General features: G+C 38.2%; 2 protein-coding genes across 2 annotated transcripts; both read left to right on the top strand.

Annotated features, from left to right (window-relative positions):
• The first annotated feature begins 4,016 nt into the window (after positions 1 to 4,016).
• ankrd33ab (ankyrin repeat domain 33Ab) lies at positions 4,017 to 7,896 on the top strand. The gene is made up of 4 exons (XM_059330363.1): positions 4,017 to 4,328; positions 4,438 to 4,567; positions 5,229 to 5,369; positions 7,052 to 7,896. The coding sequence occupies exons 1-4, from the start codon at positions 4,071 to 4,073 to the stop codon at positions 7,894 to 7,896; spliced, it is 1,374 nt and encodes a 457-aa protein (XP_059186346.1). The 5' UTR covers positions 4,017 to 4,070.
• Positions 7,897 to 9,847: 1,951 nt separating this feature from the next.
• On the top strand, positions 9,848 to 23,478 carry LOC131968083 (activin receptor type-1B-like). Its single transcript, XM_059328825.1, has 9 exons — positions 9,848 to 10,008; positions 13,287 to 13,532; positions 16,371 to 16,637; positions 17,219 to 17,449; positions 17,595 to 17,762; positions 18,641 to 18,797; positions 18,958 to 19,082; positions 19,201 to 19,331; positions 20,295 to 23,478. Exons 1-9 carry the CDS (start codon positions 9,942 to 9,944, stop codon positions 20,418 to 20,420), a joined length of 1,518 nt encoding a protein of 505 aa, XP_059184808.1. The 5' UTR covers positions 9,848 to 9,941; the 3' UTR covers positions 20,421 to 23,478.
• The last annotated feature ends 618 nt before the right edge of the window (positions 23,479 to 24,096 follow it).

Here is a 24,096-nt window from a genome sequence, read left to right as displayed (position 1 = left end):
TCCAGATCTTGTTTAATTTTTATGGACTCACACTCGTCTGCATCTGGTTGTTTGTGCATTCTCAAATAGGAAGTCCTGCCACATAAACCTTTCCAAAATTTTGTCAACACGTGAGCCAAAGAAATATCTAAAGATCGACTTATAATCAGCCCTGTCTTTAAGACAAATAGATATGACAAGGCTCAGATTATAGCTGCAGCAATGTTTGTTTACTTTCAAATTCACAAATAATGGAAAAATGTATTCTCGTTTTGTAAGTCAGTTGACAATAATGCATAAAAACCTACACTTTATTAATCTGCCCAGAGCGAAAGATTTGACTAAAGCAAAGTTAAGATCATCTGGCATTAACAAATGCATATTAAGTTTCACTTTCAGGTGTCTTCTTGTTATTAATAATGTGTCTTTCTACAATACGATTCACACAACTCAACACTTGTGTACGTGTACAATAATTAGGAGTAATTCCAAATTGATATATGTCTTTAGCAGTGAAGTTCGTCGTTTTGTTGTCCTCATGGACCAAAGACACTCACTATATCAACCCTGTATCCCAGAAGTTGTTCAGTCCTTCCTTGCACTTTTGCCAAAGTCTTCATTTTGCATCCCTTTCTCTTCCTTTGTCCGAATGTCACGACCTTTCTCTTTACTGTTATGTTTTCAAATTCAGTCTTCTCCCTTTATGTAAGCCTCCAGGATGGGTCGATAGATTTTTTTTTTCATCAAAATACGGAAAACAAGTTGAAAAGCTTCAGAAGAAGATCCCTGTTGTCCTGCTCAACGTCCAGCAGAAGAACAAAAATGGACAATCTGTTTTTTTCACCAGATCTTTTTCTCCTTCAGGCAGATGAGGACAGCTGTTCAATTGTAGTGGGATCTGTCCTCAGGCCCTTCTGGACAAGAGGAGAGTCAATCTGTTCAGACAGGTCCAGCCATGTCCCATAGGTCCCATAGGCTAACTTTAGTCTGTGACCATTCCTCAAGCAGGACTGTTCTCACTAACTCAAAATAGTTTCATATACACAAGCGCTTTATGATTGTCATTTAGAAGAGCGGACCACCCTTTCCATGTTCCAAAAGTATATTTAAATCCTCATTTCTGAGAACAGAGATGCATTTCAGATTTAAATGCACAGTATGTAATTTCTTCAAACTGGGGGGTTTAAATTAAAACAGTTACAAAAGATGACTTTAATGATCATCAAATCAAATCAAATCAAATCAAATTTTATTTATATAGCGCTTTTCATACATAGAAATGTAACACAAAGTGCTTTACAAAAAATAAGGATAAAAACAGACAATAAAAATGACAAAACCCACCCCTCCCATCCCCACACACATCTGTATGTACACACACATGCACATAGACACGCACACACACAGCACATATTGATTGACAGTAGAGACATGATGTTTCAAAGTAGCGTGGGATTGTGGGAGTTGTTGTCTTCATTGTTAAAGAACCACTATGTTGATAAAAATCTATCTGATGTGGCAAAAAAACCTGCTGTATTACTATTAAGGAGTATAATTCTGTGCCACTGTATGATTAACAGTTACTCTCTGAAGTATCATCTGATGTTTCTCAAATTTCCCTGAACTTAGAGAAACTATGGGGTTACACCATTGACAGGCGATCAAATAAAAGGCACCATTACTTAAATAAAAGTATGTATTTCTCTGTATGTGCATTGTTGGAACAAAACTCAAAAAATTTTAGATATCACGTTTTTGTTTTTTTTAATACATTGTTATGTTGTACCATTAAATCGTGTAAATGCTGTTTATGCATTCCTAATATTTAGTACACATGCATAGCTACTCTTCAGTCTCAGTCTATAAGGACCAAATTATAAAGGCTGGAGTCTGAGATCAGAGCCTGTGAACTTTGCGAGAGATCCCCATCCTGTGGCTCATCTGTGAAACATCAGCCACGGTTCTGTGAACTCACTTTTGTTGCTGTTTTAACTGCTGAGAATGTAATCTGTCCCATCTGTTTAGAGAACGTCAGTCACCTCTGATGGGATTTGATCGTCTGCTTGTAAGTCTTAACAATTAATTAGATTCCTCTGGCTTAAGCAGCTTAAAGTTAACATTTTATACATTTACAATTGGATTACATGGTCATTTTTAGATGGAATATAATATACTGTGTGCTGTTTCTTTGTTTTGATAAGATGCATGTACACTCATGGAAAAAATTATTAGACCACCCTTGTTTTCTCTAATTTCTTGTTCATTTTAATGCCTGGTACAACTAAAAATTTGTTTGGAAAAATATAATGAAAACAACAAAAACAGCTCATAAGAGTTTAATTTAAGAGCTGATATCTAGACATTTCCCATGGTTTTCTTGATAATGATTTTGGTTATTATCAAGAAAACCATGGACAATGGCTAGATGTCAGCTCTGAACTTAAACTCTTATGAGCTATTTTTGTTGCTATCATTATATTTATCCAAATAAATGTACCTTTAGTTGTACCAGGCATTAAAATGAACAAGAAATTGAAGAAAACAATGGTCTGATGATGTTTTCCATGACTGTATATTTATTCATATTTGACAGAAAATTCGATGTGGTTGTTGTTGATGTGTGATTGTAATGTTTTCTTTCATGTTCTTATGTTTATGTTCTCATATATATTGTTTTTTATTGTGTTAGCAAGTAGTTTGAAGCTATAATAAGGTACTGTGCATCTTTACTTTTTAAACTGTGCATTTAATTTAGGGTCAAATGTACTTGTGACGGTTTATGATCAACAAAATATCACAATAAAGACACAAAAATTGGAGAAAAAAAATCATGTTACTTAAAGAAACTATCTTTACTTTATCCAACTAAAAACAGGTATAAGAACCAGATAGTATGGATCCCATTGGTGTTGTGTTCAAAGATGACAGTGGCCCGAGCAGAAAGTAATCCTCCATAAAGCTGTTGTAAGTGGGATGAGCTAAGCACAGGAGCTGAACATACAGCGTCTCTGTGAAGACTCTGCAAAGACTCCTCCTCTCAGTTTTATGTCATCATGACAATATGTGGGATGGAAATGGGTAAAGTACCTCTATTTACAGGCCCGGGAGGAAACTGTGACCTCTCGGCTGCTCTGAAAGCCCTGTAGGAGCGTTAGGAGGAAGTCAGAAGTCGTCTTAACAAGAAGTCGCAGAGGTGTGACAAACACAGACCGACACATGTGGATACATTTTACAGCTGATTAATTTACTCTTATGGTGAGTATGTGTTCTTTATGTTAATTTGTTGTTGTCTGTACTGGTGAGGGATGGTAGATGCTGCAGTTCTGCATTTTCACTTCTTTACTTCTCTGTTTCATGAACTGTGGTTGCACATTGGGCAGTACATGTCTGAACTCAAATATCCTCAAACATTTTTTAAAGTAAAAAGTGTAAAAATAACTGGAAAACCATTGTCATTCATCCTCTTTAGACATTTTGAATATTCAGATTTCACAGTGTCAGGTACACTTGAGTATAAGTGTAACATTTGTATGTGGTGACATATAAAACTACATTACAGTAGACATGAGTTTCAATTGTCATGCTGGCTTCAGGAGGCAGTTACAGAACCAAAACATGAGTTGACGGGAGCCGCATGTGACTCAAGTTATTCTGAGGTGGGTTGTTCCCTATTTAGCCCCCCTGTAAGTTCAGCAGGGCTTTTAGATGCTGATCCAGTTATTCAACCGTAAAGGCACACTGAGCTCATACAACCACACCCACTCCAAGACACAGTCATAATCCCTGACTGACAGACTCGTGTTTCCCTTCGTCAGTCGGACAATAGGAAAACTTTTGATCTCTCAGTGTGGCAGATCTGAAGCCTTTTATATACAGCATGTTGTGATATTTGCCTACAGGGAGGAGATGATTTTAACTTGGCGTTAGGTGCAGAGAACTTTTCAGAGAGGATCTCTTGCATCTCTAAAGCAAACCTGATTGCAACTTTGTTGTGGTTGACAACATCGAGTAGTCTCTGCCCAACTTTTTAAAATGTTCTTGTAGATGTAGGCAAGGATATAAAACCGTCTCACCTGTTCTGCTGTTGGAAGATGGCCACTGCAGCGGAGGACCCCCACCTGGGCTCATGCCCCGGTGAGGACGATGATCTGTCAGAGGGAGACTCCGATTCAGACAGCATCCTCTCTGATGACTCGGTGCTTCCAGACTACATACCGGAGACAAGTGGGGGACAGACGGCATCAACACTGTATCGAGCATGCGTCCGTAATGACCTCACCTCTCTGCGGAAAGTTCTGGAAAGAGGGGTAACGAAAGAGGAGGTCAACGAGCTGGATATCAATGGCTGGGTGAGAGTCTCATTCATGTTGATGATAATTGAGAACCTGTAAATCATATCTCATAATGCCTGAAACATTCCTATCATCACTGACCCTTATTGTTGACTTTAACCAACAGAATGGCCTGATGGTGGCGTGCTGCAAGGGTTTTGTGGACATTGTATATGGCCTTCACAGCTGTCCCTATATGGACATAAATCACCAAGACAATGAAGGAAACACTGCTCTGATGATTGCATCCCAAGCAGGTAAGTCGTCCCCATACAACAACCATGACCAAAACAAACAGAACTAGAATGGCACTCAAAAAGGGTCGTGTCTACAAGACCCTAGATTTGGGAAAAATGCCCGTAACCATTTAGGGTCAATGCCTAACCTTAACCATGTCATGAGAGTTTCACAAATCTATGTTTACCTCTTACATACAGTATAACCCTTGGAGAGCATAGACCTCCAACACGATGTGGTGCTTTCACGTGCTCCACAGGTGGTCCCATGTCCCGAGTCCGGAAGTTGGTTTTTCAACTTCTGTGTGTTCATGAGCTTTAAGTCACCCATTTTGAATGTTATCGGCCCAATAAATGACCATTATCAGTTGTTTTCAGTCCAATACATATGGGTCAGTCTATACCTACAAGTAGGTCCAAAACGGCATTATCAGCACATTGAATGGCTGGTCGCTCTTTCTTTAGCTTTCACTTTCAAGTTCCTCAGGTTCAGGCACTTGGAGAAAGTGATCGTGGTTGGGTTAAAATAACCTAAAAATTACATATAAATTGGCAAAGGTAGGTAGTTAAGCTTAAGAAAAAAGATCATGGTAAACTTTAATGTCTTATTTTGATCTTTCTGCAAACTGTCCAGCTTTCAAATGCTACACATTTCCTGACATTCTGTGTTTTTTATCTGCAGGTCATGTCAACACAGTCATGTATCTCCTAAACTACTACCCTGGCATAGACACTGAAATCATGGATTGTCGAGGTTTCACCGCCCTCATCAAAGCTGCTATGACCGGCCGCACTGACGTCATGGCCGCCCTTGTTATGGCTGGTATGTGTTTTTCGACGTTTGTTTGCTTGATTTCCCATTTATTTTGATTAGAGTGTTGATAATGTAATAGTGTCTTGAAAATCTGATATTTTTGAAAAGTTAAAAACTTCGTTTAGGAAAATAAATAAAAACTAAAGTAGCTGTTTTTGCAAATGGATTCTTCGTTTGTCATTAATTTTGAAAAGTTTATTGCATATGCAAAATTTCTGGAAAATTATGTATTAGGACTTTGTTGGCATCAAAGCTAAATATCACATGTTTACTAATGCAAAACAATTGAACCAAAGATGTAATTTTATATTGCATATTCATAGATTTCTATATTAAAACATCATGTAATCATGTTTGAATCGTGAGTAAATAAATGCATATTTAAAAGGATGTACAAAATAATACTAAGATGACTAATAGTACAGTTTACCCAAACAAGCCGTACAGGAGCTGCTGTAATATGTTATCTGGTCTTTTTTGAAACCCTGACATTAGCCAGGACTCTTACAGCTCTAAATGAACAGTTACATCTATTCTGGTGGCGAGAATAGCTGAGCCCACGGTTTATCCGTCCATATTTGAAGCCAGCTAAGTCTGTTCGCGAGTGAGTGTGCCAGTGACGCGAGCCCGGTTTAAGGGATCATTCTCGGGACATTATACCATCTTAGTACACCCTGCAGTCACCTGTGACTTAACATAGTAGTCTTGCAGGGCTATTTGTAGACAGCACACATTTCTTAAAGTCTCTGCGAATCATCATTTATTGTTTACCATTTCAATAGGGCTGAAAATAGTGACTTTTCTGTATTGATTAATTTGCTGTTTATTTTCTTGGTTAATTGATTATTCTGTGAAATGTTAAAAAGTAATGAAGCAATGGTGTCAGGATACACAGTGACGTCTTCAATTAGGGCTGAACAAAATGGAAATTTTAACATCACGCTTTCAATGAATCTGTATTTCATGAATATATATTGAACAAAAATGTCTTCTTAAGTCAACAGAATAGCATTTTTCGGCCAGGACATCTCTATGCTACAGTACTTGATACAGATATTAGATAGGGTTGGGCTGATGGACAAATATAGTCATCGACCACTGAGCCCAGCGTCGTGATTTAAAAGCCCCGTCCCCCATTCACACCTACACCTGGGCGCGTGTTTGCGTTGGAACATATTTATTTATTTCTCATAAGTGAGAATTCTGATTTATTTAATGGTGCGCAGACTGATTTCACAAGTGCACAATGGATCCAAAGTAGATGAGAATTAATTAAAGAACGCACTTATTTTTACCATCTATGTAATACACTAAATTCTTTCTGGTGAAAGAATTAATAAGATGATGATGATTCTTGATGGTGGATTTAGCCCCTGTAGTGGGGTTTGATCAGTTTTGATGACACACTGACAATATCATCATCCATCATGATGTTTCACTGTGGACATCGTCATATGCCAATTTGATATTATAATTACTATTATGGATATATTTGATTTTCTCTATATTGTCCTAATTGGAACATTTACCTGTGAACTGCAGTCCAGACATCATTAATGAGTATGATACTGTAAACCTCGATGACAAGCCAAAATGCCAGGCATGAAAAAGATGATATTGATTAATTAATTATTTTTTTAATTGAAATAACCCTTGCTCTTCTAATTCCTCTGCTCTGTCTTTATTTCCAGGGGCTGACATACATGCAGTAGACACCACAAAAGGAAAATGCGCTAAGGACTGGGCACTGAAGACAGGTCGCTATGAGACCCTTAATCGTCTCCGCCGTCTTATTTTGCGGCCTAAAGCCGAGCAGTTCTGTGAGAGTTACGTCCCTGAGTGGCCTGAGCTCAAGGAAAGGGTTGCCAAGGCCACAGCTGAGAAAAGTGCCAGGGAAAAAATCACCCAGCGGATCAAAAACACATTTGTCATCAGATTTCCTCGTGACCCCGAGGACGACGGGGTCTTGGACCACATGGTGCGCATTACCACCAGTGTCCACAGTCCCCTAATCGCAACTGGATGCCGTCCACTCTGCCCTACGAGTCCTCCTGAGTTGGGGAAGAGGCGCATGGCTGTGCCAGAGCTGGTGAAGAAACACCCAGATAAGAAATTAGAAGAGAGCTCAGTTTGTCACAGCAACGGCTCAGTATCACACATCATTCCCGCAATCCAGTCTGCAGAGTCCATCTCTACAATGTGCTGTGCAGAGGCCGAGCGGCGAGGCAGCATGCTCTCATTGACTTCCACCAAAGTCGCTCCTACGTTCATTTCCCGCAATATGGCGAGAAGGAACAGCGTGTTCCCCTCTGGCTGCATCCCCAAGATCGATATCATCAGGCCAACAGAGGCAACTCCAAAGAAGGAAAAGAAGAAGAAGAAGAAGGACAAGCGCTTCCTGGAACCACCTATTTGGAAGTACAAGGAGGCCAAGGAAGAGAAAAAGAGGGAGCAGAAGAGAGCAGAGAAAGAAAAGGAAGAGAAAGAGAAAGAGAAAAAGCAGAAAAAGAAAGAAAGCAAGAAAGCCAAAAAATAACAATTTCAGTCTCCTGAATCATCCTTTTTGAGAAAATGTGCTTTTTAAAGATGTGTTCAACTCAGGGCATGACACTTGCAAACTAAATATCTGGGAATTATTCAGCAAATACCAAACTAATAAATTGAAAACGAATAAAAGAGGAGATATTTTTTTCTTCCTCAATCTGAGTGACAGAGGAGCTCAAACGAACACTACAGAGACTATTTTGGAGAAGTTTGAAGCTTTTAGCCTCTGATGTCTAAAGGTTGAGACAAATGTTATATATATTTTGAGTAAGGATAGAAAAAAAAAGAATATTTTTCCATGACTATATTTAAACTGCATAGATTTAGACTAAATTGACCTTTCTAATGATTATGATGACAAGGCATGAAACCCATACGGCGTCACAGATGCAGTATAAAAGCTTTTATGGTATCTACCTCATCATTCACATAAAAACATACTATGTGTATGCCTGCATGTTAATTAACTATGAAAGATGTAAATATAGAAGCACATAGCTACGTCAAAGCTTAGTTATGTAATATTGTTTTATGTATTATATACTTTTGTAAATAGCTAGCCAGTAATCAATTGTAAATACTGTACAGTGTGCAAACATCCAACACAATGAATGATCTGTTGAATCCTCTAGTTCAATTTTATTGCCATTTTCTGATATTGCCAACAATATATTCATATGATATGTCCTGCTTTTATTACCTCTGTGAGAAATAACAAATAAATATAGGACAGTGAAAGTTTTAATTCGATCCGTTCATTCATTGGTGTTTGAAGCTGCACTAGTCAATATTTGTATATTATAGTAGTTCAGATGTATTGAAGTGGGGCTGTATGAAGTATTTATCCATAGTCAGTATAACCTACAGTACAGTCGACATGCCTCCAGTTTGGAGAAGCAGGACCTAAGCAATGTACTGCTGTGGACGGTGGCAGAGGCAAAACGTTTTTTAGCCACCTTAAAAAAATCTATATCAGTTTAAGTGTACACTATATCTCAGTCTATCAGGAAGCCCTATTTAAGTTTACAGGGTGGTAACTTTAGCCGTTCTATGCTCTTGACAAAGCAACCAGACTCAATTGCTGCCTACTGCTGCTTCAATTGGTTAGTTTGTGACTTAAACACCAATGTCACAAATAACACAAACAAACTGACTGCTAAAAGCAGCAGTAGTAAAATTACTGTTTTTGTCAATGGAGTTGATGCTTCTGAGCCATAGCTGGTGTAGATGTTTTTTTAGAGGGCTGTGGAGACCAAACCAGAAGTGAAAGAAAAGTGAACACTGGACTTCTCTAATGAATGCTGTTAATATCTGCTTTATTTTGATAACAAGTTCTGAGTTAACTTTATAAGGTGACAATGCCTTCATGTCAGTGTCTTATTTTCATTTGAGCCTGTTCTGCTGTCCCTAAGAGGTAAATATATATATATATATATATATATATATATATATATATATATATATATATATATACACATACATACATACATATATTATTTTTTATTTTTTAATTCAATCAATGCAGCTTAAATGTTCAAAGGCTGAAGGCAGTGAATACTGAATATTATAACTAACGATAACAAACAATCCTGTTTCATAGAGCTGCAATAGGCTAATACTGACAAAAACATATTTGTAGAAGCAACTTTTTCTTCATTCCTCTATTTAATTTGTGGATTATCAATCAGTATTGAGAGCCTAATGACCTGGCTCAGTCTTAATAAATCACCATGTGTGAGTGACCTTTCTGACCAGATATGCATGTTTTTTTGTGACCATAAATAGATAGATAGATAGATAGATAGATAGATAGATAGATAGATAGATAGATAGATAGATAGATAGATTACTCTTTAATCCAGTGAGTGAGTGAGTGAGTGAGTGAGCGTGTGTGTGCTGCAGCCTGCTGGTGGAGCATGTTAGTAAACTGTTCACTGTGTGCACTGACAGCCTGGTTAGCTGTCCCCATCACGCCTCGCCACATCTAACGTTAGGTAACTCAACGTCTTAATGCGATGAACCGGGAATTCATTGATTATGGCTAACCTGCGGATATCGATAGCCGTCGTGGTTGTCCAGGCCGTCCTGTACAGAAGCAGTGAGGGTGAGTGACTTATTGTTTGTTTTGTTCATGAGCTGCTGCTGCTGCCATCATCGATGTGGAGTTAGCTGTGAGCTAGCGTTAGCTTAGCTCAGCTAGCCTAGCCGGGCGACAAACTCAACTGACAGATTTGACATAAAACCAGGTCAGCCCCTTATTTCTTTTAACCGGGGTGTTTTTTCTTATTTGTTCATTTAAATGTGACAAAACATGATATCTCACCGTCTTTCTGTCGCTGTCGAGCGAGTTACGCAGGTCTGAAGCAGCAGTTAAAGGTGTGTTTAGGTAGTGACAGCTCAGTGAATTATTTTGCAGTAAACAGAGTTAGTCTGCTCAGCCTCACTTAGCTTTGTGTAGTAATGCTTATTTATTAAACGTGCACAACTAAAGAGATGCTTGTTTCTGGTGTGTAGGCCTACAGCCTTTGCCTAATATTTTTTTGTAAGCGTTTAATTAGTTTGCATATATTTTTAATACTTCATACTGTGAATCTTTGTACATTTCTTGGACAATTTTGCACATTTCAGTACAAAACTACTACTTCTACATACTACACCGCTCATACAATTTCAATTACATATGCTGTACATATTTTTATAGTTTTTTTTCTTATTAATTGAAATTTTCTTCTATGTTTATGTCTCTGGAGCTTATCATGCACCAAAACACACACCCTTGCTTTTGAAACTTGATAAATGGAAAATAATAATTATCTCTTTACAGCATAGTAATGATATCCTGACAAAGATAATGATGGCATGATGATATTATTGTTGGTGTCAATATTTCAGAGTGCCTGAATGTTGATGTAATGACAACGGATGTACTCAAATAGCAGACATTAGTAGTCTCATATCGACAGTATCAGGCTTCTTTTAAGTGTCTTATAAGTGTGGAAAACAGATGTTTATCATCGTTTATGACAACCAGTATACCTGTGTCTGATAGTAGATTATTACCAGTGGTAATACTAAAGTTAAAGAACCAATTCTATAATGTGGAAATACTTGCTTGGTCATGCATTACATTTTACTCAAGTAAAAGTACAAAAGTATACTTTATGTCCCAAAAGTAAAAGCATTCATTATGCAGAACAATATATATTATATCATTGGATTATAATTATTGATACATTAATGTGTTCATCACTTTAATTGATTTTGATAATTGATTTTGTATTAGCTTAATAAATGCAGCTGAACAAAAACTACAATATTTACCTCCAAAATGTAGTGGAGTCAAAGTAAGAAGTAGCATAAAATGAAAATACTCAAATACCTCCGAATTGTAAATGTTATCGCACAGTGTGTCTGGTGGGTACACTCAGTGACACAAGTGATTTCTTTGGTATTGTTTTTTCGCAACCTTTACTTATGTGTAAAAGAGATAAGGAAGTATTCAGCAGCAAGATAATATGTGTGGCTTGTTATCTGATGGGGCAGAGTAGAGGTGGATGATATGTGTAATATTGTTATGCATCATCCATATTATTTAAATAAGCAGATGGGAGAACATATTGATGCAAAAACCCTGTATGTCCAGTGTAGCCAAGGCCGCAGTTTACAGTCATTTTCATCATCATTTGAACTGATTATTCATTAATTTTCAATGTTCGAGAGAAAAGCAGAAAATCCTCACATTTGAGAAGCAAAAATTACATAGCTTTGGTGTTTTTGCTTCAAGAATGATGAAATGATTAGTCATTTATCAAAGTAGTTGCTAATCTAATTAATCAATTTGTCAATAAAGTGTCAGAAAATAGTGAAACACATCCTGTGTATTTTCCCAGCGTCAAGGTTTTATCCAATTGAAAAAAATCAAACCTGTTTAGTTTATTATCATGTACAACATAGAAAGCATCACATTCTCACATTTAAGAAGCATAAAACCAGCAGTATAAGTTAAATACCACTATTACTATGTTATCAAAATAATATAATAAAGTTGTTTATCTGTTTCATAAAACTTCCAATCTCATCTGGTTGAAAACAGAAGAAAATGTTTCAATACTCAAGCAGCTGAATTACAGTAGTGATATGAATTGCTATGTAAGTTTTCTATATTGTTTTTTATTTCAACCACTGATTTTTTTTGTTTTAGACTTAAACACATGTTTTTACTGTTGCCTTTTTATCACAGTTGAACTGCGGTGGTCAGTATCTTGGCTGTATTTTTCCTCTGAAGTGTTTTTAAAACAGTCAGCATAATGTGGATCGGAGTTGTGTGACATTTATAGCTGTGGAAATTATGAATTGTCAGGCTTGTTTCATGTTAAGTCAGTGTTTATCTTCCTTATTTCTTCTCTGCTTATTTGGTTTCGCGTATTTGACCACCAGCATCTGCCAAGTAGGTGTTGGCATTGTATGAGTCAGCGCCACAAAAGATGTTGTAACACATTAACTCTAAATTTCCCGTTTGACGCAGATGACACTGAAGTTCAGGATGCATGTGTGGGGGTTTTCTAACAAACACATCCAGCACACAGGCTCTCTAACAAGGCCATTTTCTACGGAGAATCCACTGGGGACTTTTTCAGATTTACTGGAATGTCACATCATGTCTGCGTCTTAATGATATTACTCAATTTCACAGAGGAAGTTTCCGTCTCCTGTGCGACAAATCACAGTCACAGCTGGTCATTTAATCTCCGACATGCCCTCACATAAACTCTCCACCCATCCTCCCAAAGCCCCTGCCAGCCTAACGCCCCACTAACGCTTCCTCTATTTCCTGACCCCGCCAGAACCATCCTCCATCAATCTGTCCTTACCCTCTCCAGTTCGTCTTTGCAAATTTTCCATTAATACTTTAAATATTTAAGGGCTGCTGCTGAATATTTTACTTTCTAGCCTAACGCCGGGAGATTAATCAATATTTTGAATTTTATTTTTGGCTTCCAATGAATAAGGAAACAAGTTAATCGAGAAACGATTAACAATGATGCTTTTGTTATAAATTCGGCGAACAACTCCCTTGATACTGGTGCACTTTCGCCCATTTCTGCTGAGTTACTGACTGGAATGTGTTGAATATGGTTTACCAAAATGTTGAATATATGTTTGGGAGTTTTAAGTTGGTGGCATAAAGTTTGTAGGTCCATAGCTCATACTCTTATACATATTGTTACTATTATTTCCCTCTACTGCAAATTATATTTACTTTACTGTATGTTCCTGCACTGCTGAGAAGAAAATAAAGTACATTGTTCATACATTTTATTGTTTAACCAGTGTTTTAAATCATGCTAACAAGTTTCACATTTTGTTTCTTCTTCTGTGCAGCTCTGCGGTGTAACTGCACCACTGCCCAGTGTGAGAAGACTGGCTCCCAGTGTGAGACCGATGGAGCCTGCATGGCCTCCACTTCCTTCATCGACGGCCAAGAGCAGCACATCCGTATCTGCATCACACGGGACAAGCTTGTGCCGCCCGGACAACCCTTCTACTGCCTCAGTGCAGAGGGCTTGCTAAACATCCACTGCTGCTACACCGACTACTGCAACAGCATTGACCTCAAAGTTCCCTCAGGTGAGAAATGGGATGTACATTTAGTGCTGCTGTCACCAGGAAACACCTCACATTTTCGCCTTAACCCATTCAGGCCTAAAGCGCCTGGAAAAAAATGCCTGGAAAACCTATGGGCGATTTTCAAATGACCCCCTAAAACCTGAAGTTTTTCTGGAAATTCAACACCTACTAAATAATAGATTTTTCAGCCTCTGTAGCAGATAAAAATGAAATTCAAAAAGTATTTGAGAGCTTATACCCGTGGCTTTCATACGAAGTTGAGTTTATTTGTCCAAACCTTCAATACATTTTTTTAAAAAATCAACAAACTCCGCAAATGTTACATTTGACTGAATAAAAAATCCTATGCATAATACTAATACATGCCCATTAGCAAGATGCAAACATGATATGACCACTGGAAGAACAAGACATAGTTCTCATTAGCCTACTCTAATAAAAAAAATATAATAAATATCATAATAATAATAATAATAAATAATAATAATAATACATTTTATATATTGCACTTTTCAGGGTACTCAACGACACATAAAGTAATAAAAGACATAAACAGTCATGATTTCTTATATCATCATCACAATCAATTAGCCTATTATTATTATTAATATTAATATATTATTAATAATATTATTATTATCTCCAGATGGCCACAAATCTGTCTGTTCTTTGGTGAAAATATGTCGTCTAAAAACATATTCCTCATCCATAAATCCCGGTCGATTGGTTCCGAGGGTTCAAAGTCCGGATCAGCAATTAAATCATCGGCGCTGTTTTCATCAGATCTCTTCTGTCACTTACTGCTGAGCTCCTCCGATATAGTCGTCTTCCGTCATGATTTCAAAGTTCTGGAAATGTCCGATGTTGCATTGCGACACTCCCGCATGTATTCTGATGCATTTCATTGGCCAAGAGACCAAAAATAGGTGGAAAAAAGTACAAATACTACAAAAGGACATATCCGCTGTCCCGGCCTTAATGGTAGAGTGACACAACATCGCTCCCGGTTTTAATGGTAGAAATGCGGTAATGCTTTCCCGGCGTCAATGGGTTAAGCATGACACGTAAGGCTTTATTTCTCATTTGTTTTGAGGGACTTACTTAAAAGTGTTGCATAGAATCCCTTAAAATGTTTCTGATGAGAATAACTTAAATGTTTACTTGAAGTAACCATTAAGGTAACTAACTTTCATAGGGCTGACAGTGAAAGAATCTCTGTAAAGAAAGCTTTCATAATAATGATAAGAGTTGTTTATTATTGTGGATTTTATTACACATTAAAGTAGTTTAGTTAAACTAGACATTCATTTTCTTATTCTATAGTCATAATTTGTTTCCCTTACTTTGGCTGCCACAAGGTCTTCTGTGCATCGGTTTAATAATTTTAAGGGATAATAAGTATAAGGACAAAACATTAAATACTTTAGTGAACATTTTAATAAAACCTCCAGGAGAAGACTTAAAGGTGTTTTGTGCAACTGGTTTTATTTTAAGAACTTTAAGGAAAATCTTAGCTTCAGGTGGTTTGTGCAACCCGCCCCTTTTATTTATTTTTCTGACAAATTAAAACATTATCAAAAAAATTATCCATCATACAACTTCGAGCAAATACATAATACAAAAAAAGTTTTACCTGGAGTAACACAAGCTCCAACCTCCACTCCTAGCATACAGTGAGTCTGCAAACCCAAAGCCAGAACATGTCTCCTGATTCTTCCACAGTTTTGTGACTCATAGTTGATGGGAAGATGCAGTACGTGTTTCCTATGGTGTCTTGTGCAGTGTCCAAAAAATATTTTGCAGAGAGCATGTGCAGAGAAGAGTTTCAGTGTGAAACTATTGTGACAAGAAATTGGGAACAGTATTCGTCCCCCGCATGGGCAAAAAAACACAAATTCATAGAAAGATTTTTACCAAAAAGCAGCACTGTTAGAGGCCGGTATAATCAAAGAGACTGATATTTTAACTCAAAGATGCTCCCCTTGGTTCGCTGGCTCACATAGCAAAAATCCCAACTGTGATCATCAAAACTGTGAACTGTATGAAAAATTGGTGTAAAAGACAACAAAGTTTTCCCTTCCACAGTATGCGTGTTGTATAATCTTGATTATTTAATTTTTAAAAATGTGCTAGACGTTCAAGGATCCAGAAAATCATTAACTTTTCTCAATAGAGGGTGCAGTTGAGGAAAAAACACGAGCCTCACCGCAGTCAAAGCGATGCTGAAAAATATGAGCATCGTCTAGAGACAGAATAAGAAGACCTTTTATAGTGTTAGTATGCTGTTAATGCAATTCCAACACTTTTTTCACAGTAAAAGCCTTTCAGTGTTGAGAACTGAGCATGTCTTACTTAAATAACTGGAAATAATCAATAGAAGTTAATGCAAGAGTCAAACGTTGACTCAGTTTTCTAATCATCTGCTGAGCCAAAAGCTTTATACTGTCATCCCTCGTGGACACAGCGAGGAGAATCGGTTTAATGTGTGAGTGCCAGATGTTGCACTCTAATTAAATTTCGCACTCTTCTTCTGTTCTCTTCTTTTTTTTAACATTATCTTTATTGATTTTATAAGTAACATTTCAGCCCTTCAGCAGAATAAAGCAACAATGTACAAGAGCATCATTACATACATGTCAGATCAGCCCACACACCCCTCACACCCCCCATTACACCCCCACACACACACATCTCACCCACACATACCTTCATATACAAGCAATAACTTCCATGAGTATGTACATATACAATGAGTCCTGAGGGTTTATGCTGTGCAGCCTGTCAGGGTTATAGTATATTCTATGAATGATTTCATATCTTTCACTGTTCTCTTTTCAGTCACGACTCAGTCAGGACTCGGGGGAGGCTACGGCCCAGGTGGAACATGGGGGCTGGTGGAACTGGTCGCTGTGATCGCAGGTCCGCTGTTCCTACTGTGTCTCCTGCTGCTCATGGCTCTGTTCCTGTATCAGTACCACCAAAGAGCCTACAGCCACAGGCAGAGGTTAGAGGTGGAGGACCCCTCCTGTGACCACATCTACATGGCCAAAGACAGGACCCTGCAGGACCTCATTTACGATCTGTCCACGTCTGGTTCAGGCTCTGGTCAGTGGATAAACCTCATAATGGAGCACTTATATTTCAGTTTACATTATATTAGTTTGGGCTTTTTTTAAATACAATCTCATATCTTTAGACACTTTATTTTTTATTGTATTTTTATTGTATTTTTATATTTTATTGCTTGAAGTATGCCTAGGTTGTTCTTTTTATTTAATTGTGTTGTTATTGTCTCTGTGTGTAATGCTGCTGCTACACTGTTATTTCCCAGCTTGGGATAAATAAAGTCTATCTATCTATCTATCTATCTATCTATCTATCTATCTATCTATCTATCTATCTATCTATCTATCTATCTATCTCTATCTATCTATCTATCTATCTGTCTGTCTGTCTGTCTGTCTGTCTGTCTGTCTGTCTGTCTGTCTGTCTGTCTGTCTGTCTGCCTGCCTGCCTGCCTGCCTGCCTGCCTGCCTGCCTGCCTGCCTGCCTGCCTGCCTGCCTGCCTGCCTGCCTGCCTGTCTGTCTGTCTGTCTGTCTGTCTGTCTGTCTGTCTGTCTGTCTGTCTGTCTATCTATCTATCTATCAGAACACTGCTGATCACTGTTCTCATCTTTTCTAAGCAGGCCTGCCTCTGTTTGTCCAGAGGACTGTAGCCAGGACAATTGTCCTCCAAGAGATCATTGGCAAAGGGCGTTTCGGGGAGGTGTGGCGAGGACGTTGGAGGGGCGGGGACGTGGCGGTGAAGATCTTTTCATCTAGAGAGGAGCGATCCTGGTTCCGTGAGGCTGAGATTTATCAGACCATCATGCTCCGCCATGAAAACATCCTGGGCTTTATAGCTGCTGACAACAAAGGTGCACACCTGCGACATCACAACATGTTAAAGAATGGATTATTAAGTCACATCTTCGGCTTATTGATGTGTGTGGGTTTGTGTAATTATTCATCATTCTTAAGTAAACTTTCTTGTGTATCTCTATATTTCTGTCTCCTGCTCAGACAACGGCACATGGACCCAGCTGTGGTTGGTGTCGGACTACCATGAGCACGGCTCTCTGTTTGACTACCTGAATCGCTACTCTGTCACGACTGAAGGAATGATCAAACTGGCGCTGTCAGCAGCCAGCGGCCTGGCTCACCTGCACATGGAGATACTAGGAACACAAGGTGACATCAACACCTTTCACCATTTACACTCATCATATTAATGGCAATCACATGCAAAGTTAATGCAAAGAGAGCAACCTCGAATGGGTTGGAATTTTTTCACTTTAACGAAAAATGTGTGTGACGCAGTGTCCCAATCAGCGTTAAGGATGTCCTGCATAGCGTAGCCCTGATTTATCTGAACTCAGTTAAGAAAAAGAAGCATTTTAAAAGTTTGCTTGCTGTTGGTGGACACACCTAATAAAGCATGAATTCTGACTTTTTACAGATCTGCAACATGTTGTAGTTATTTCGGCATACTTTTGATCAGTTTGTTGCAGTTAAATTGAGCCAATATCTGTCATTTTTGGCACATACCTCTGTAGTAGCACTGTACCGGCAGCCATACAGTTGCTTGGAAATTTTCTGAACTGTGTGCACCTCTGGATGATATTATTATTCCAGACATGACGACTTTTGGTTTCCCGACATATCTGCAATATATCTGCTGGACAATATATCATCCAACAAAAAGCGGTTATCATGACAGGAATCTACAACATTGGTATGGGCAAAGGGAAATAGTTTTTTGCTTTCATGTCTCAGTCATCTGAGCTTATATCTGTAATCTACTGGTTATCTGTGAAAGTAGATCATTACCGAATCATCTGCTTAACTACCCATCATGGAAGATTGAAGTGCAGCTGAGGACATTTTGTTGCACAAAGGGAGAAGCAATCTATTTTTATCAACCAAACTGATGCCCAGAAAATGAAAATTGGATAACTTGATAAAGTTTCTAGTTTTTTCATAAAAGAGAGTTGACATGGAAATGTTAAAAAGCTCATTTAAGAGATGAGAACTCACAAGTGTCTGTTGTGTACATTATGTTTCGGTAGGAAAGCCAGGCATCGCACACAGGGACCTGAAATCCAAGAACATCCTCGTGAAGAAGAACTGCACCTGTGCCATCGCTGACCTGGGCCTGGCTGTCCGTCACGACTCTGCCACAGACACCATCGACATCGCGCCCAATCAGAGGGTGGGCACCAAGAGGTCTGTGTCCACACACACACACACACACACACACACATACACATACACACACACTGGAGATGCTTACTGTCCTTTCTCACAGATATCTTTGACACTTTTCCCAGAAACTCTTTTAACTCTGCACCTAATTACCAACTGGGATTGTTTTTCCATCTCTCAGGTACATGGCTCCAGAGGTTCTGGATGAAACTATCAACATGAGACATTTTGACTCATTCAAATGTGCTGATATCTATGCTTTGGGGCTGGTCTACTGGGAGATTGCACGCCGCTGTAATAGTGGAGGTTAGACTCCTTTTGTTTTTACTCAGGATACTCAACCTGTGTTGTTTGATTTTATTATTGACGTTAACAACTGAGTTCTCAGCACTTATCTGACCCCCACACTGTCCTGTGTTATCAGGTATCCATGAAGAGTACCAGCTGCCCTACTATGACCTGGTACCTTCTGACCCGTCCATAGAGGAGATGAGAAAGTTGGTGTGTGACCAAAAGCTACGACCCAACATCCCCAACTGGTGGCAGAGCTATGAGGTTAAAAAAATGATAATAATAAGATTTGTTTACAGCTCAAGTTTTGTTCCCATTTAAGATCTGCACTTCCAGTTTATAACGACACAAGTCACATTTCATTAATTTGTGCAACCAGAACATCACGCTCTTTAAGTTAATTGCTGAGAAACAGGAACGCTTTAAAAACATGAAAAAGAAGTCCAAGATGTTATCAGGTCTATCACCTAGGGCAAAATTATTTTAATATGGTCACATTGTTTTACTCCAACAGACTACAGACTGTCTTCCATTCATTGTTTTCCTGTGCTCACTCTCAGTTAATCAGGCTGATCAATTTATTTACAACTAGAGCCAGCTGTATCAACCGGAATTACTAGAGGAGCATGTCAGGTGATTGATAATTGGTGTAAATGCAGAGAATATGATTTATGTAATCTAGAAACAGTGTTTCCCCCTACATAGTTTGTCCACCAGAGAGCTTGACAAGTTTCTTTATTGTAGCCTTTATTTCTTTTTTTAGAGTAAAGTAGATAAAAAGTTATACAGTCATGGAAAAAATTATTAGACCACCCTTGTTTTCTTCAATTTCTTGTTCATTGTAATATCTGGCACAACTACAGGTACATTTGTTTGGACAAATATAATGCTATCAACAAAAATAGCTCATAAGAGTTTAATTTAAGAGCTGATATCTAGCCATTTCCCATGGGTTTCTTGATAATGATTTTGGTTATAATAAAGAAAACCATGATTGCTAGATATCAACTCTTAAATTAAACTCTCATGAGTTGTTTTTGTGTGTACCCAGCATTAAAATGAACAAGAAAATGAAGAAATCAAAGGTAGTCTAATGATTTTTTTTCATGACTGTAGATCAAATTTGGCCTTGAACACGAAACATACTTTAAATTTGTATCATCATTGTCATTTATACTGTATTGTAAGCTCTTAATCCTTTTTTGTTTCCTCCCTTTGCTGTCTCAGGCCTTGCGGGTTATGGGCAAAATCATGAGGGAGTGTTGGTATGCGAATGGAGCTGCCCGCTTGACGGCCCTGCGCATCAAGAAGACCCTCTCCCAGCTCAGCATTCAAGAAGACATTAAAGTCTGAGCTAAGTCAGCAGAGCGCTGAGAAAGAGCACTCGGTAGGATCCGACTCCAGACTGTAGGACACTGAGAAGAAGGAGCCGGGCCTTCTACACAGAACGCACAAAGTAAGAGAATCCAATGGAGAGCGGCACTTTGTAAAATATTCCTCCATTGACACTCCTGCCAGTTTTGAAGCCACTTGATTTCTGACAAACCCTACCTCGCTTACCCAGCCAAACTACCAAGAACACCTTTCCTGTCTGGTCCTCAGCTACTGCTGCCCTTTTTGTTCCTCTCTACACTAACAAGGATCCTTGGATTTTCTGTGTACTTGTATGCAATTGATAGCAGGATATGTAATTAACTATTTAAAATTTTGAAAATCAGTTTCAGATATTTCCTCAAAGTCTCTTTGATCACAGTCGCTTAATAGTTAATCATTAGCTCCTTTGTCTTTGAAAGGGGACAAGCTGGGAGGGGCCGGGGTGTTTTTAACTTATTTTTTACCTGTTCTGTTATTTAAATACCTAGATCTTGTTAATAATGTATGGTGTTTGTGAGGCTACTGTGCAGGTTTCTCTGTGCCACCTACAGCATACAGGCACATCACAAACTGCTTAGAAACCCTTCAAAGACAATAATCCATCTGGTTCTGCTACAACTGTGTTGTTTAGTTGTCTGCTGATTACTATGTAAGCATGTACAAAGCAGCTGAGGCAGTTTGTGTTAGTGCAGCCCATTTACTTTCAACAAGGTGGTTTAAAACTTCAAAGTCATTGGAGCATTAGGGCAACCTGCCAAACATGATTTAGCCTTTGGACCACTTGCCTGGAGCCCTTCCCATAAGCTGTCGTAAACCTCAGGTTTTTCTTATGCTTACCAATCAACACTTTTTTGTCTGTTTTAGAACCATATTTAGCAAAAATACACATTTAGGAATTATTAAGCAGAAATTTGTTTCTATGTGACACAGTCGCTGGCTTCAGATTGGGATACTTCTTACAAAACACGTCAAATATTTAAATAGCCGTTAGGGCTGTACCAAATTATTTATTTTTTTATATTCAAAGCTTCTATTGCGCTTTAAAATTAAGCTTCAAATTTCTGTCATCATCACCCTAAAAGATATCCTTCAACAAAATCCTTAATTTAAAAAAGTGATTCATCTGACTGAATACTTTTTTATTAGTATTAATAATAAATCAACTTGACAACATAAGTACATGTTAGGTGCTGGCGGATCACCCTGTTTGTACAGGTGTCAGTCTGCCTTTGTGTGCTGCAAGCTGGAGAGCATACAGGTTTTATACTGAAGTGAAAATGTTTTTTCAAAGGCTAAATGCCAACTAAAATGGAATAAAGCAGAATATTTTGTTGGATAAAAACATCTTGTGAATGTTGGAAATAATTGTTGAATAACAGGAATGAGAAACAAACCTATGCAGCCACTATGGGAATCTAATATTTATCTCAAACTGTGCTGAATGAATACACATGCAAAAACATGGGTGGAAAAAAGGCTGCACAGCATTCAAATGTTGATTCAGAATTTGAACGTTATAAATGAAGCCTGGAAACTTTGAACTATGAGGTACAGTCCTAATGCGAGTATTACAGTCTGAAAGCAGCGGCTGTCTCTCTGTCCACCCTCAGACTGTAACCTGCCAGGAGAGTAACCGTTGCTCCAGCCCCTCAGATAAGCTGGTATACACGACATTCAGATAAACCTTTCGCCCTTTGCAGCAGTCAATCCTATTTACACTGCACTTAAAATATGGGGCAGAATGTTTTATTTTAATCCCTTTTAAATACACTAACTCCAGGAATCGGAATAAGAGTTTGTTTTAATGTTCTTTTTTTTAATATTGTCAAAGCATGTCCAATGTTCTTTCCCCTCAGGGTGCATTTTCCCTGGCCAAGTATAACTACTGCACATAAACTAGCTTTTTAATGTGATACTTGTGTAAATATGACATTATTTTGTTGATACCTAGGTCATTTTTTAGATTGTTGAGTCTTTTATATCGGCTTTTTGGTTGGTGGGAAGTAAATTACTTTTCTTGTAAACTGTAATTATGTACCAATCTGCTTTTTGACCTCTGAAGTGACATCACTGTACGTGTCAGACACTGTCTGTGTTGACTTTTTCTCCTATAGCCCTCTATTACTGCAGAGGTACTTAATTTTCAATCAATGTTTGCCCTCACAGCTCCCTTTGTTAACCATATAATACCTCCTCAATGTGCAAATTATATGTTGATTGTGTCCGTCGAGCTAACATTGTCATAAATCACTGTCTACATTTTTTATGTTTTCAGGAAATAGATGCACTTTTGTCTTTAGCTGTATGCAAATTCAACAGGTACTGTGTCTAGCCTTTCCCATGTTATTTATGTTTTATATGCTGTGAGTCCCTATAAACAGCCTGAAAGGCCACATGTGCACTACTACTGACCTCGCAGCATTTAAACCAAACTGTTCTCAGAATCATCTCTGGTCATGGCCTCGAGTGTTTATTTAAGATCACGCCACTGAAAATGAGAATGTTTATACAAATCATGCCAACCAGCCCCAGTACACTCCGTCTGACTGGAAACTGTACAGAGAATCTGATTTTTTCTTTGGGAGAAAAAATGTTTAAACTAAATACTACTGAAATGTCTCAGTGCTGTCTCATAAATGTGTTTGACCAATACTTTTTATCTTAAAATCATTAGCTCACTGCACCGTATAGTTTAAGTCTTACAGGATGATGTAAGAACGAATAGATTGCACAGATGCTGTTGTTTTGGGCTGAAAAGACCGGGGAGCTCTACTGTTTGACAGGTGGCTGAGTGCCGACCATATTTATACACTGAATGGGGTACGTTTGTAAAATTGTACCTGCCTTACGATGGTTTTAATACGTTCCTCCAAGTATCCCCATGAAAGAAATGAACATGATTTATCCTACATGTTGTGACAATTCCTATGTCTCTGTCCAGTCATGGCAAAGAGACAACGGCATCCATGTAAAAACCCCTTCAGGGCTCCAATCGTGTACCATCTAATATAGAGTAATAAAAGCAATTGTTTTCCTATGTGGTGTCTCTTTATTTTAATCTCAACATTGTGTTTAAAAAATGTAATTGTTTGGAGTTTTCAGGTGATAATATGTCAGTGTTTAGAGTGTGTCTTCGCTGGTCCTTGTGGCCACAAAATTCAGTTGATGCTGGTTTAATGAAGAGCTTAAAGGTGAGGTGACAAACACCAGACTGAACATGATTAACTGACATATTGATATCATGTTCATGTAACCAGACAGCCTTCACTATATAAAACTTATTTGTGTGTGCTTATGTTGACTGTTGGATGCTTGTCACTTGTTGATGTTAGTAGACTCCATTTCTAAGCTGATGTTTCACACTGTGGTGAGTGTAGGCACCCAAGAGTACACAGAAATGTCACGTTTTGTTGAAAAACAGTCCTGAGTCCTTCACATTAGAATCAGTCATGTTATAGGCTACCATAAAAGTTGGAGCTGGTGTCCGTTTTTTATGTTGCAATCCATTCACATACTGACAATACAAGGTGATCAATTATCTATACAGTCTATGGATTAATCATGTACAGTCATGGAAAAAAATATTAGACCTCCCTTGTTTTCTTTAGCTTCTTGTTCATTTTAATGCCTGGTACAACGAAAGGTACATTTGTTT

The sequence above is a fragment of the Centropristis striata genome, chromosome 3 (assembly GCF_030273125.1).
Source record: "Centropristis striata isolate RG_2023a ecotype Rhode Island chromosome 3, C.striata_1.0, whole genome shotgun sequence".
Taxonomy (NCBI): Eukaryota; Metazoa; Chordata; class Actinopteri; order Perciformes; family Serranidae; genus Centropristis; species Centropristis striata.
The sequence above is the reverse complement of the archived record's forward strand: the minus strand, read 5'-3'. Positions and strand labels throughout refer to the sequence as shown.